The following is a 14,716-nucleotide window of genomic DNA, read 5'->3' as shown; positions in this document are numbered from 1 at the left end:
GGGACTGGATCCCTCAGACCTGCCCCCCACTGCCTGGGCTCTTTGCCCCCCACTCTGCAGTCTCAGATGCGGAGTAGCCCTCCCCCCACTCGGAACTGACAGCCTGACGTTTGCATTTCAGCTGCTGGAGGATGAACAGCTAAAACTCCTGGGGGTCATCCAGAGCTGCCAGGCAGCTGAGCTCAGGGGGCTCCGAACCCTGAAGTGCTCCAAGCAGGAGACGGCCAAAGCCATTCTGGTGAGTGATAGGTGGCATGAGGGACCCCCACAGGGAGGTGGGGGGAAGGAGGGGCTTTAGGGAGGAAGGGCTTCTGCATCTGCGGAGAGGACCACCCTGCCGGCTTAGGACATGGGGTTGCCATTCCCCTGGAAAGCCAAGCCTGGTGTTTGAGGTCGGAGCTGTCCTCTGGAGGCCCTGGAAAGAGCTGGTTTTCCTCCTCTGTTCTCTTCCAGGACATCTTGCGGCCCTTGGAGCACTCCAGGGTTCGGAGCCCCCTGACCCTGGCCCTTGCCTTGGAGGCCCTCCTCCAGCTAAGGTGAGTGGGGTCTTTGGCATGGGTGGGGTTGTGGGGGGAGAACTCCAGGGGGAAAGAGCAGGCAGGAGGGAGAAGGGGGCAGGGGAGACTCGGAGGAGGCAGGCAGCGTCGCACCCTCTCCCTTTCATCTCTGCAGTACTATGCACCCCAAATTCAGCTGCGATATGATCAGTGCGATCCTCCATAGGACCTTGGAGGCAGTTCTTGAGGGCCCAGAAAAGGAGGAGGACTGAGAGGTATGTCCTTTGTCTTGAATTCCCTCTTGCTTCTTCTTCATGGTCACACACTTGCAGACTCTAACCCTGCATTCAAACTCTCCTCTCTTTTCCCGCAGAAACTGAAGCAGCACTACCGGCTCCTTCTGGGAAATCTCCTTATTGCAGCTCCTAATCTTGGCACCCTCCTCCAACTTCTCACTCTAAGTGTCCCGATGGCATCAGGGGTGGTTTTAGGGTTGCCCCTCCCCGTCCCTTACCCAACGGACTGCCCTATTTCTGGGGCACAGAGCCTGTTTGGCCCCCCGTTTGGTCCAAGACCAAAGCTGGCAAACCCTCATGGTCCAGAAGTGCCAGGGACTCCGTGGTGGGGGCAGTGGGGGCCGCTTTGGCCAGACTGGCCCCTGACTCTGAGGCACTCTTTCCTCCTGCAGGACCTCCGAGGATACGCCCTGGGGGAAAGCGGCGAGGCTCAAGAACTAGCAGCCAGAAGCATTTCATTGCTGCTGGACATTGCCCGGAAATACCCCCGCCTTAGAGTAAGTACCTCGCTTTCTTCTATTCATTTCTCTGATTGTTTCCACCCCTCCAAGAGCACATCCCCGAGTGATGCGGCGGTGTGTGTCCCTGGGGCCAGGATGAGGCCAGAGGCTTTTCCTGCCCCCTTTCCTGCGGCTGCTGCTGCCCTTCCACCTCTGCCCAGGAGGCTGCAGGGCCCAGGGAGGTCCTCTGGAACAAGGGATTGGGCCCAAGACAGAGCGAGACCCAGCTTTCCTGGCTTGGCGCTGCTTCTGTGCTCTCTTGCTCCCATCTGACCCCGATCTTTCTTTCCTCTGCAGATGACGGTTATTCGGCCGGACTTGGCCTGCTTCCGCCTGAAGCCCAAAGAAGGTAAGCCCCACACCTTGGAGACAGCCAACACCCTTGTCCCTTCTTTGCTCAAAACCCACCTCCCAGGTCTTCTTGCTGGGAGTCCTGCAGAAGCTGCTCCCACCTGGCCTGGGAGGGCCGCGTCTGGACTGACTCCAGCTACATTTCCAACCTGGGACTGAAGGATGGGTATAAATGTGGGGAATAAAGGCCTGTGGGAAAATCTCATTCTCATTCTCTTCCATCCAGATGACATCTTCATTGAAGAATTATAGGGAGAGAAATTCTAATAGAGACTTCTGAATCTGCAGCTCGTGGAACACAAAGGAGAATTCCAGAGCCTGCTTAGAGGAATGAGAAGAAAAAGAATGGAAATAGAATGGAATAAAAATAAATATTTTTAATGGATTTTGTATAAATGCACAATAAACTGTTACTGTTTTGAAATTCATTGTTTTTATTGTCTTCTATTGATCTGGACACTTTTGTTGTCTCTGTGTTTATCCCAGCTGGGATGAACTCTCCCAGCAGGAATAGTAATAGTAGTAGTAGAAATAACAACAACAACAACAACAACAACAATTTTATTATTTATACCCCACCCATCTGGAACCAGCAGAACACTAAAAACAGAATAAAATTTCAAACATTAAAAACTTCCCTAAACAGGGCTGCCTTCAGATGTCCTCTAAAAGTCAGTTAGTTGTTTATTTCCTTGACATCGGCTGGGAGGGCGTTCCACAGGGCGGGCGCCACTACCGAGAAGGTGTTTGCAGGCTCCTGACATCCTGGTCTAGTTCCTGGCAGAACTTGTTCTTGATCTGTATATCAGAGCACACAAAGCGTAAACACTCAATATGTTGAGAGATGGAGAGGCAAGCATTCTGAGCCCTCAGCTGGCAGCGTGGATCTTCAGGATGCCCTCCTTGCCACAAAAGGTGTAGTTCAAAGCAAGTCTTGCCCCCTGTAGAGCAGCAATGTCAATGTTGAGTGTTTTCAGCTCATGGTCAGTGATGTTCATCTTCCGTGAGTTGTTGACCTGCAGCAAGCCAGAACACGTGGTCCTAATGTTCCATCCTGCTGGGTGCAAGAGGGGTTGTTCCTTTCTTTTTTGCCTGATGTAGCAGTTTGGTCTGCTTAGTGAGTGATACTGTGAGCCCCAAACACCCACGGAGGCAGGTGGCCAGTGGCCAGTCAGCACTTTATTGATTGGGGACTGCCTGGCTTCATTGAGGTTGCGCATGTGCGCACACACACACACACAGTGATCAGAGGGTTGGTGGGAGAAGGCAAAGGAAGTGGCAAACCAGGTCCCCCCCCCATCCCTTTCTCTCTAGCAAGGAATTTCTCATTTTACTTTGAAAAGGTAGCCTGTCTCCTCAGTTCAGTCCAATTTGCCAGGACAAAGTGAAGGGGAATACTGTCATTGTCCAACAAGCAGTGGGTTTTTCCCCCCTGGGAAAAACCCTAAACATTTTGTGAATCCAAGTTTGGCCTCATTGAGGGGCAGTGTTTCAATATGAGTAGGAAAAGGAGAGTACCCTTCCACATTTTTTTAAGAAAAAAGCACTGCCCACAAGGATGCAGAATGATTCCCGGGAGCCTTCCTTTCTGAGGGAGGCAGGTCTGCTTTGAAGCTCTTGATCCCATTGGGAGGGGGGGGGGTTCCCTTCCTTCCTGACTCCTTCCTTTCCTGGTCCTGCCTGACCCAATTTCCCCCTGATCCTTTCCAGGTCAGATTCCTGTTCTTACCCTGGAATCCAGCTTACCTACCCATCACAGAGACTACAGAATGGATCTCCTTGCTTTCAACGCTCTTCTCCAGAGAGGCATTGGTGAGGCTAGATCTGGTGACAGGAAAAAGAAAGAGAGAGATCCTCAAACCCATCAGATTTGTCCGTGGCAGGATGCAGAATGGGAGGGAAACGAGCCACGTTAATGGATTGAGGGGAAGCTGAGAGCCTTTCAGAGAATCCCAGGGCCGGACGCAGACTCACATCGCCTGGAGGGATGGCGGAGAAAGAGGAGCTCGCCTCCATCGGAGACAACCCTGGCTCACCAGAAGTGGGAGGAAATGTCCAGCCGGGGGCTAGCTCCTCCGGTACCTGGTGCGGATTTTCGAAATCCGTTTTGCTTGCAGACGCCCTCAAGTGTAGAGCTACAGGTGGTCTGTTCACTGTTCCCACCTATCATTAGACCAGGACCACACATTCTACCTACAGTATTAATATTTCAGAACTAGAGTCATGATGCTCAGTTTTTTGAAAAGTCCATGTTCAGTGTTTAAGCATTGCATAAAATCAGCTGTCGCTTCCTTCTATCATTGTTTCCTGTTGAAAATAAGGAAAATGCTAGATATAAGATAGATATGTATGTTATTGTGTTTGTTTTGTTTATTTTTATGTAATTGTAGATGTGTGTGTTTTTTTGTGTTAAAAATGTTTAATAAATAGTATTTTAAAATACTGTGGTTTCGGGGCATCTTTAGATTGCTACTGCACTCCAGATGTACGACAAGGCTGTATATTGTCTCCCTGCTTATTTAACTTATATGCAGAATACATCATGCGAAAGGCTGGACTGGATGAATCCCCAACCGGAATTAAGATTGCCGGAAAAAATATCAACAACCTCAGATATGCTGATGATACTACCTTGATGGCAGAAAGTGAGGAAGAATTGAAGAACCTTTTAATGAGGGTGAAAGAAGAGAGCGCAAAATATGGTCTGAAGCTCAACATCAAAAAAACTAAGATCATGGCCACTGGTCCCATCACCTCCTGGCAAATAGAAGGGGAAGAAATGGAGGCAGTGAGAGATTTCACTTTCTTGGGTTCCATGATCACTGCAGATGGTGACAGCAGTCACGAAATCAGAAGACGCCTGCTTCTTGGGAGAAAAGCAATGACAAACCTAGACAGCATCTTAAAAAGCAAAGACATCACCTTGCCGACAAAGGTCTGTATAGTTAAAGCTATGGTTTTCCCAGTAGTAATGTACGGAAGTGAGAGCTGGACCATAAAGAAGGCTGATCGCCGTAGAATTGATGCTTTTGAATTATGGTGCTGGAGGAGACTCTTGAGAGTCCCGTGGACTGCAAGAAGATCAAACCTATCCATTCTCAAAGAAATCAGCCCTGAGTACTCACTAGAAGGACAGATCCTGAAGTTGAGGCTCCAGTACTTTGGCCACCTCATGAGAAGAGAAGAATCCCTAGAAAAGACCCTGATGTTGGGAAAGATGGAGGGCACAAGGAGAAGGGGACGACAGAGGATGAGATGGTTGGACAGTGTTCTTGAAGCTACTAACATGAGTTTGGCCAAACTGCGAGAGGCAGTGAAGGATAGGCGTGCCTGGCGTACTCTGGTCCATGGGGTCACGAAGAGTCGGACACGACTGAACGACTGAACAACAACAACAAGCACTCCAGATAAACCCCACTTCCGCACGCAGCTAACAATGTGCTTTGCCGATCAGCAATGCTACAAGTGACCAAAGCAGGGGTAGGCAACCTAAGGCACGGGGGCTGGACGGGGCCGTATCGCCTTCTTAATCTGGCCACAGACGCTCCGGGAATCAGTGTGTTCTTACATGAGTAGAATTTGTCCTTTTATTTATCCACATCTCTGAAGATCAAGCAATGCACCAATAACAGAAGAATCCCTGCAATTCAGGGGACGAAGTGTTAAAAAGACACTTTTTTTTTAAAAAAAAGAGCTGAATATAAACCAACAGAAACACCATGCTGAATAGGGAAAGGCTGTAGCCCAGTGACAAGAGCATCCGCTTGGCATGCATGTTATCTTTGTAGCTGTACTGAATTTTTTCCTTGTCTGGGTTGGGTTTGTTATGACGGTATGAATATTTGTGTCTTCGTAAACCGCCCTGTGATCTTCGGATGAAGGGCGGTATAGAAATTTATTTAATAACAACCATGTTGACGATGCTGCAGACCGCCCCCGGTGGCATGTCCAGGTCCCCTCTCTCAAACCCTACAAGAGGAGGCAGTCCTGAGCTACCTCCGCATCAAGGCAGTTTCCTACGCCCTGAAGATGTTAACTCCTTTCTTCAGAATCGCCAGCTGATAAAAGTGATATATTAATAAGGAAGCTTTCCCGGGTCAAACGGACGAAGATCCAGAGAGATACCTACGCTAGCCATGCCGTTCAGGCAGCCGCCAGCCACGGGCTGGTCTCCCGAGGGAATGAGCGGCCAGACGCCGCGGCACCGACCCCAGCCAGGCTAAGGAAGCCATACGAGCGGGGCGCTGAGCAACGCAGGCATCCGCTGGGCGCAGCCGAGGTCTCTCTCCCTCTCCTTCCTTCCTCAAGCAAGGGAGGCAGGCAGGGAGGAAGGACACCCGGATCTCCTGGCTAGCTCCCCACGCCTGCCCTCCGCAAAGAGCCGCCCGCCCGCCGCCGCCGCCGCCCTTGCTGCTCCTGCCCTGCAACCACGTGGGAGCGAAGGGAAGGGGAAGGGGCGGCGGCGGCGGCGGCGGCGCCCGACTACGGCAGCCGCGGAAGGACGGAACGTTGCAGTTCGCGAAGGGGTGGAGTCCGGAGCTTGCGGTGATGGATGGATGGATGGCGGGCGGGCGGCTCCGTGCTCCCGTCCATCATCGTCACGGTCACCCGTGGGCGAAGCGGCTGGGGCTGCGTGGGAGCGGGACCTACGCCTCTGATTCCAGATTGGCCAGGGCTGGAATTGCACTTAATGTGCCAAAAACATATGGACACAACTTTCTCTCTATTGCTTTTTATTCCTCGTGGCTTTAGACTTTGATAGCAAATGCATTTACTTTATGCACCCTTTTTTGTTTTGTTTTTCCGTGTTGTGTTTATATAATTTTATAACATCTATACACTGCTTGATTGGTTTCTCCCCCCCCCCCCAATAAGATTTTATTAAAGCCTTTTCATAATAAAGGAAAAGAAACTAATCTAAATAAGAATGCTAAAGCATATTAAAATATCCTCCGCTTTCTAACCACCCCGGGCTTGGGTGTTTTCAATAGGCGCCTGCTTGATTTCCTCAGGCAGGAGAGGAGAGGGGCGGCCGCGCTGTCGCCACCGAGTTCCTCCAAAGGAGGAACGGGTTGTATGTAGCTGCTGTTCCGTTTCATGCTCTTTCTGCACATTGAGTTTTACACACAGAAGGAAAGAGTCCGTAATGAATTATTTTTCATAAATGTTATTTCTTGAATTTCACACATTTTTCTATGGACATTAACTCCCCTCGCGACTTACCTGCCGGCCTCCCCCCCCCCCTCGCGGTGTTTCCTCACCCTCTTCCTGCCGCGCGCCCTCTGGCCTCGCGCCGTCGCCATGGCGACAGAGGAGCGTCGGTTCGCCTCCTAGCCCAAACCTAGCCCAAACCCAACCGCCTGCCAGCCAGCCAGCCGGGCGAGCGCTGCGGGGCCGAGCCGAGCCATGGACGACGTGCGGGTGCAGTGGGTGGGCGACCGCCTGCAGTGCGCGCTGGGCGTCAAGGACGGGGCGCCCTTCGAGGAGCTGCTCAACCGCAACGACGGCGAGGAGGCCGAAACCCTCCTGCACTTCCTCAACCTGGGCGCCAGCGCGGAGGAAGGCGAGCCCGCCGCCCTCTTCTTCCGCCAGGAGATCCGCCTCGACGAGGTCGACGTCGAGATCGGTGCGCGCGCGCGGCCTCTGCGGAGCCCACCCGCGGGCGTGGGCAGAGGGCCTCTGAGCACGTACAGAGGGCCTCACCCCCATTCCCCGGTTCGAGCAGGGACAGAGCGTCCCCCGGACTTCCCAGGGAAAGCCCACGTGCTCATCACCCTCCAGATATTTTAGGCTGCAACAGCCATGGAGCTGATGGGATTTGTAGTCCACAACTGTCGTCTTCGTCGTCTTCTTCTTCTTCTTCTTCTTCTTCTTCTTCTGTTTGTTTATACCCTGCCTTTCCTCCTGAAGGGACTCAAGGTGACTTATGGATAAAAGAGAACTGCTACAAGGGGGGGGGGAATCAACAATTAAAAAAACCAATTAAACATCAATAAAGTTATATATCTATCTGGAGGGGTGCCACATTGGCTGTCCCTGGAATCCTCTCACCACTCCCCCTTCATAGGAACATAGAAGAAGCTGCCTCCTATCAAGTCAGATAACTGGGCAGTGCAACCTAGTGTTGCTTGCACTGACTGGCAGTGGCAGTAGTTATGCAGGGTTTTAGATAGGGGGTCTCGGGACTGCTCCTGCACTTTTCCTTCAGAAAGTGTGTGCTCTAAGAGTGCCTTTGAGCATTTGCTGAGTGCCTTAACTCTCCGCACACAGAATGACCATAGCCTTGTGTGCCATCTCCTTTATTTGCCACAAACACCTGCCTGTTAGAGGTAGAGAAATGATAGAGTGTCTCTGAGCATATACAGAGTGCCCTGACCCAGTTGCTGAGTAGCAACATCCTTCCTTGCATCCTTCCTCCAACATCAGTATCTTCTGCCTTGACTATGTAAAAGAGTTATCACACTCACTCACACTCACACACACACACACACACACACACCCTCCTGCATGTCTCAGAGTGCTTTCCCACCACTTTACTGTGATTTTCCCCAGTCTGCATCTGTACTGGAATTGTTTTAAAAATGTTTTTATTGTTTTATCACTTGTTGTTTGTTGCCCTGGGTGCCTTTGTGAGGAAGGACTGAGTATGGATTTAATAAATAAATAAACAACACAGTCTCTAGTCCTTCCCTCTTCATAATTTTCAGGTCCAAAGTTTCTTTAGTTTCTCCCAGGTAGTCAGCCCCAGCATCTTTGTTTCGGGATGTCAGAAATCACAACTGAAGAAAAGCTGTTCAAATGTAACAATATAATACAACGTAACCATTATTATATATATCCCAGGGCTCAGGTTTAAGCCCTGGCTCAAATTGTGTGCTCTGAGTAGTTTTTCTTTCTGAACCTGCTAATTTCAAAGGAGAGAATTCCTTTATGGAGTCCCTTCTTACTTGGATATCAGTGGACAGAGGAGCTTCCTGTGTGCATTCAGAGTCCATGCAACGCTCTGGACTGGGTTCACGAATGCAGCTTCGTTTTATTGTAACTTCTATGTGATGCTTTTCTTTGTTTCTTTCTGAAACAGATGTTCCCTATGAAGAAGACGAGGAAGAAGATGATCATTCAGAGAAGATGACTGCAGGGTCCAGCAGTTCAATAGTAGAATCAAGTACGTAAAGGAAACAATTCAGGAAAAGCCTCACTAACAGCTGGAGTTAGAAACAACTACAGAAACAGTTAGAGTTAAATTAGACGTGATTTAGGATCACAGTTTCTTTGTTTTTAAAAATGAATTGTGGGATCAGAAGGTATGTAGCACTCTGGAGCATGGTATGTATCCAGGTAAGTGAATATAGGATAACAGTCTCTGGTTTTAATACTGTATTATATTTATTTGGGCTTAACTTGCTGGACTACAGCACCCATCATTCCAGACTATTAGAAATCTGAAGGCTAGGAGAAAAGCTTTTAACACGTTTGCTGATCTAGTACCTCCTGTATCTGCTGTTGAGAGATAGCAATTGCTGTCAAGTATAGAAGCCCTGGCTTATAAGGACCAACATCTGGTTCTTGGGAGATTCAGTTGCAGAGTGGTACTTGTAGCCTTGGAGAACTAGGGGAGATATTTCTATATGTGGCCCTCCAGATCCTTCCATATGGTCCTTGAAACTCTTCCCAGGCCACCACCACTCACTGGCTCTGCTTCACATCTTTAATATCAAGATATCTTGATTTTCTACTGAACCCCCCAGAAAGAAGGGCTTTTTCGTTGGCCAGGTTCAACGCAAATCCATCGAACCTCCTATGGGGAAGGTTCTCAGGCAGGGTGGAGGGCGAGAGGATTTGTCCATGCGATGACCATCAGGTGGAAAGCCTTGTTCATATGGTTTTTCACTGCAAACTTTACGTCGATCTCCGCCAGCAATTCCTGGACCAGCTCTGTATCCCTAGAAGGAGACCAGAGCGGGAAGTCTTGCACTTCCTACTAAAGGGGACTGACCAGCATCTCACCAAATTGGTAGCTCAATACCTACATTTGCTCTTTTCTCGTCATAATATTCTGCAGTCGTCTGAGTTATCAGGAGTCCCAGAGATGTGATTGTGGACAGCGGAGTCTTGTCTCTTTTCTCTTCTAATATAGTTTGCCCCACTGCGAAAGTATTATTTCGCTACTGTTTTGTATGTATGTATGTATGTATGTATGTATGTTTGTTTGATGCCAATAAAAGGTTGATGATGATGTTTAATATTTTTGCCTGACTGGAGCTGTGATAAGAACTCTTGCTTGTCTGGATGGAGAATAGAGAGAGGTGTGTGAGTATATATAGAAACTAACCTAGTGTACAAAAGGGGGGCGGAAAACATTTGTTGTCCTGCCCCCATCTGCCTACTTTTGTTTCTGGCCCTGCTGGGATGTGGCCCTTGGAAGATTGCCCAGAAGAGAATGAGGCCTGGAAGAGAATGAGTAATCATTGTGCCGTTCTTATTTGTATTGTGTTTTAAATATATCGGTAAGCTGCCTCGAGAACTTTGGTTGGTAGGTGGGATGAAAATCCTCCTAAATTAATGAATGAATTAATAAATAAATATTGGCCATGCCAGCTGGGGCTAATGGGAGCTTGCCCTCACACTCCTGACTTCCCAGTATCTTGTCAGAGGTTTACTGCTTCTGCACAAGGAGGCTCTATTTAGCTGTACTTGGGCCCCCTTGAAGTGAGTCCTCTCCCATAGCTCAGGTTGCATGATTGATATTTTGCACTCATGTTTGCCACTGACTTCTTATTCCAAATATTCCTTTCTTAGAGAGAGATAGAAAAAGCAAAAGTTCTCTGCCCGAAAGTGGCGAGAAACCTATGGTGGACCGCTCTTCTGCAGCTTCCCTTGGGTCCATGACTGAAATAGAGCGTGAACTGGGTATGGGCGGTGGAACAGTTAGGATGTATAAGGTAAGTGTGTTTGTCTTCACTGCTGGCTTTTCAGTGCACCAAAAACATGGGCTTTCCATGGAAAAGTCAAAGCAAATAGGTCTGCTCAATGTATTAGGAAACCTTGCACAGATGGGTTGTAAATTAAAATAGACCCCCTGAAATTAATTCATCTAAGTTAGTCATGTCCATTTTGAATGGATATAACTTGAGCAGGACTATCATTGGATGCAACACATTCGTTATGAATTCCATTGAGAATCCCTTCATTTCATTTCCAGGTAATTTAATAAAAACGTCAACTTTCAGGCTCGTTTTTCATTTTCATACATCGTTTACATGTTCTATATAATTTTAAATATAATTTCCCAAAGTTTCATTATCTGGCAAGAGTTTTTCAAAATCACATTTTGCACATGAATAAAACAGCCAGAAGCTTGACATTCAGGATGACTCAGAATTTCTCTGTTTCCCCCCTCCAAAGTTCAGTTAAAGACCTCCCAAAGACAACAGAGAATAGAAAAATAAAAAATAAAAAAATCCTCTTAAGGTGCTACTGGAAGGATTATTTTATTTTATTTTATTTTATTTTTACTATGGCAGACCAACACGGCTACCTACCTGTAATAGAGAATAGGTTAAATACTTTATTGTACGGATATTTGTGCTTTCTCATTTGGTGAAAGACAATAAATGTTATGTTAGGAACAAAATTGTATGAGCTTAGGATAATAAAACTTACATTGGTTCAGCATGTTACATTAGTTACAGAAGCACCCCCCCCCCCAATGAAAAGGAAAGCCAGTGTAAGTTGAGTACGCTGATGTAAGGTTACACTGGATCCAAACTCTGTTCAGCTGCAAGACTGTTGCTGCTCTGCCTAAACATGGCAGAGGGGAAAACAAACCTTTAAAATAGTGTTCTATGCGGGGTTGTCAAGTCACATGGCCCAGCAGAGCCAGGATGACCCAAGTTACACCTCATATCTTTGGTTGAGTCAGGAACTTAGTGTCACTGGAAATCCACTGCATCCTAAGTTGATCATTCCAACAGATCTTGCCATAGGACTGCATCCAAAGCCTATTATTTGAACCATACCATCTGAGACAGGTTCCTGTCCTGAACAAGCTTGCATCCTTAGAGACAAGTCGGACAAGGGGGTGGAGATATGTTAATAGTTTGAGGATGAAGATAATATAATTATGTGTGAATATGTTTAGCAATCATATACCCTTTTAACGTTTATTTGTTTCTAAACCTTATTATGGTTTAGAAAATTGTAGAATTTATATTTCTCTATTAGACCCTCACCCCCATTCCTGAAGCATGTACAAGCTTCTACAAACTTCCCCTCAGATGAATCCGGGAGATGCAAGCCCACCCTGTTTGGCATTCCCTAGCTAGGCTGGATAGGTATGAGGATTTCTGCTCCCATTGGAGTAATATTGGGTTTAAAAAGGGAAGTGGAGGAAATAAAATTTGGGAGTCCCCTTTAAGCTCAATCTCTCTGCAGTCTAAAAGAGAGGGGAGACTCCCAAAGGCAGTATATAAACAAAGATATAATAGTAATAATAATTTATGAGTCTACTTCCCTTTAAGATTGCAGCAAGATCAGGCTTAAAAGGAAAGGGAAGAGACTTTCCCCATCCTCCTTTTTGCACTGAGTTTGGATGAGCCTAGAACTCCCTGCAGGGAACTTGCTGGTGTGCCCAGTTACTTTCCTGAGTGGAGTGCTAAGATGGATCACCTCTGCTGATTTTAGGCGGGGGAGCAATCCTGCTTGGTGCTCCCTCATGCAGGAAGCTCTCTTGCGCACCTGAACACAGCAGGATCACTCCCTATTTGTACTGGGTGATGTGAAGGGGGAGAGATCCTGTTTAGTGTTGATCCCCATTTGAGCAGCACTTCAAAGGCTCCTGACAACCAAGCCCCACCCTTTCTGGCAAGCCCTGCTGTTACATGTAAGATGTCACATGTAGGGAGGTTGGGTGTGGCTGGCCCAAAATGGCCTCATGGCCAAATGGAAGTCTGGTGGGCCAAGATTGGCCCATGGGCTGGAGGTTCCCACTCCTGATCTAGAATTACAAAATTAATCTCAAGGTCTCTTGCCTTGGTTTAGAAAACAGTGCAACACTGTAAAAAGTTGAAGGCACACACGTAAATGAATTTTAACATAATCTAAAACCCACATAGGCTTCACTTACCAAACACAATGCATGCCCTGTAAATTGTTCATTAGGGGAGTGTTTGCATAATGTGTCAACAATTTCCATTTATTCCCATGGGAAAATTTATTAATATGTACACAGCCATGGGATTTTAACCCCTAAAGCTTAAAACCCTCAGGAAAGGCAGGAAAATCCAGAAAAATGCTATCTTATTTATCTAATCACTCCCCTTCCCTCCTCCCTCTGTTTCTCAGCCAGCCAGCAAAAGGCAAACAAGGAAGCAAAAAATGCTCTCTGTTTGGATATCTGAATCTGTGGTGTGTATAGTGAGGTTTGGGCACTAATTCCTCATGTTCAGATAAGCTAATTTTCAGTTAGTGAACATTTGTAAAGTGGGGCCTGCTGCATGTAAACTCCACGAGTACAGGGTATAATGTCCTTATGGAAATTGGTTAGGCTGAAACCAAGTGCAGAAGCAGAAACAGCCATGCAAATATGGTGTCAGTTGGCAGCTTAGTTTTTGTTGTGTTTGAAACTAGGAAACAAATCATTAGAGCATTGCCATAGCTAAGTTTAAATTACCATGGGCATTACAACTTTCCACGTGGAATTGATGCTGACTAGCAACTCGTGAATACCTAGTAAAGTGTAACATGCACAGTGTCTTGCTTTGGAGGCATTTATTTGTGAGTGTCTGTCAATGAATGTTTCTATGTTACACTGGCTACAGGCGATTTGTAAGAAAACATTTTTTCACAGTTTCCAATAATAATAATAAAAGCTCAGCAACTTTGGCCAAAACCCCCCACAAAACATATGGTATTGGAAACATGGTGTGTTTCCTATGAAACATCAGCTCTTAGTGTATATAGTGATACCTCGGGTTACGAACTTAATTCGTTCCAGAGTTCCAGAGTTCCCCAAACCATTCTTAACCTGAGGTGCGCTTTCGGTAATGGGCGCACGATTTCCGTTCTCATCCTGGGGTTTGTAACCTGAGGTACTACTTCTGGATTAACAGAGTTTGTAACCCAAAGCGTTTGTAACCTGAAGTGTTTGTAACCTGAGGTGTTTGTAACCCGAGGTACCACTGTATTGCCACTGTTGGGGAAAATGCAATTCAAACTTTTAGAGAAACCAATTATCAAAGTTACAGATAGATTATTGAGCATCTTTTAAAACAAATTTTTAAATAAACATTGAAACTATCTGTGGCATACTTGATTATTTTTGTAGGGCAGTTTACAAACAAATAGTTTAATGTTAATTGTGGTTAAAGAATCTTAGCTAAAACACAAAATATTATGTTAAAAAGCTTATGAATGTTATACTGGTCACTATAGAATTATCCTTCTCTTTTCTGCCTTGCTCCTGCCAACCTAGCAGTTCGAAAGCACGTCAAAGTGCAAGTAGATAAATAGGTACCGCTCTGGTGGGAAGGTAAACTGCTCTGCTCTGGTTCGCCAGAAGCAGCTTAGTCATGCCGGCCATATGACCCGGAAGCTGTACGCCGGCTCCCTCGGCCAGTAATGCGAGATGAGCGCCGCAACCCCAGAGTCGGACACGACTGGACCTAATGGTCAGGGGTCCCTTTACCTTTACCTTTTCTGCCTTGTTATTTTGCAGACCTTCTATTTTGTGAGCTTTCCCTCCACTTGTATATGGTAGACTGCAAGCATGAATATACCTCTCTTCCATTTCTGTCCCCATTCCCATCTCTTTGGTCTTTTTACTAAAGTTTTTTTTTTTTTAAAGAATGGCTTCTCACTTTTTATTTTCACTCATGACATACTTCTTGAATTCCTGAATAAATGCACACAATTGTGTGTGGTGTAGCACTCTGGAAGTGGCTTTGCAGTTCTCAGGCCTGTGTAGGAACCAACCAGTCATGCAGGCACATAGGCAAAATGAGGGTTGTTGTTTTTTTGTATCGTAGGCCTTATTGACATATTAAAGCAAAGAAGAACCCAGGTCTGAATGGCA

General features: G+C 46.9%; 1 protein-coding gene across 1 annotated transcript in view; it reads left to right on the top strand.

The window, feature by feature from the left end:
* The first annotated feature begins 10,510 nt into the window (after nt 1-10,510).
* DNAH10 (dynein axonemal heavy chain 10) overlaps nt 10,511-14,716 on the top strand; it is a 110,466-nt gene continuing 106,260 nt past the window's right edge. Inside the window, 1 exon segment of the mRNA XM_033136386.1 lies at nt 10,511-10,586. Within this exon segment, the coding sequence (XP_032992277.1) occupies nt 10,530-10,586 (57 nt within the window). The 5' untranslated portion in view covers nt 10,511-10,529.

Source organism: Lacerta agilis, chromosome 17 (genome assembly GCF_009819535.1).
Source record: "Lacerta agilis isolate rLacAgi1 chromosome 17, rLacAgi1.pri, whole genome shotgun sequence".
In the NCBI taxonomy this organism is placed as follows: Eukaryota; Metazoa; Chordata; class Lepidosauria; order Squamata; family Lacertidae; genus Lacerta; species Lacerta agilis.
Note: the sequence above shows the minus strand (reverse complement) of the source record. Positions and strands in the feature narration are given on the sequence as shown.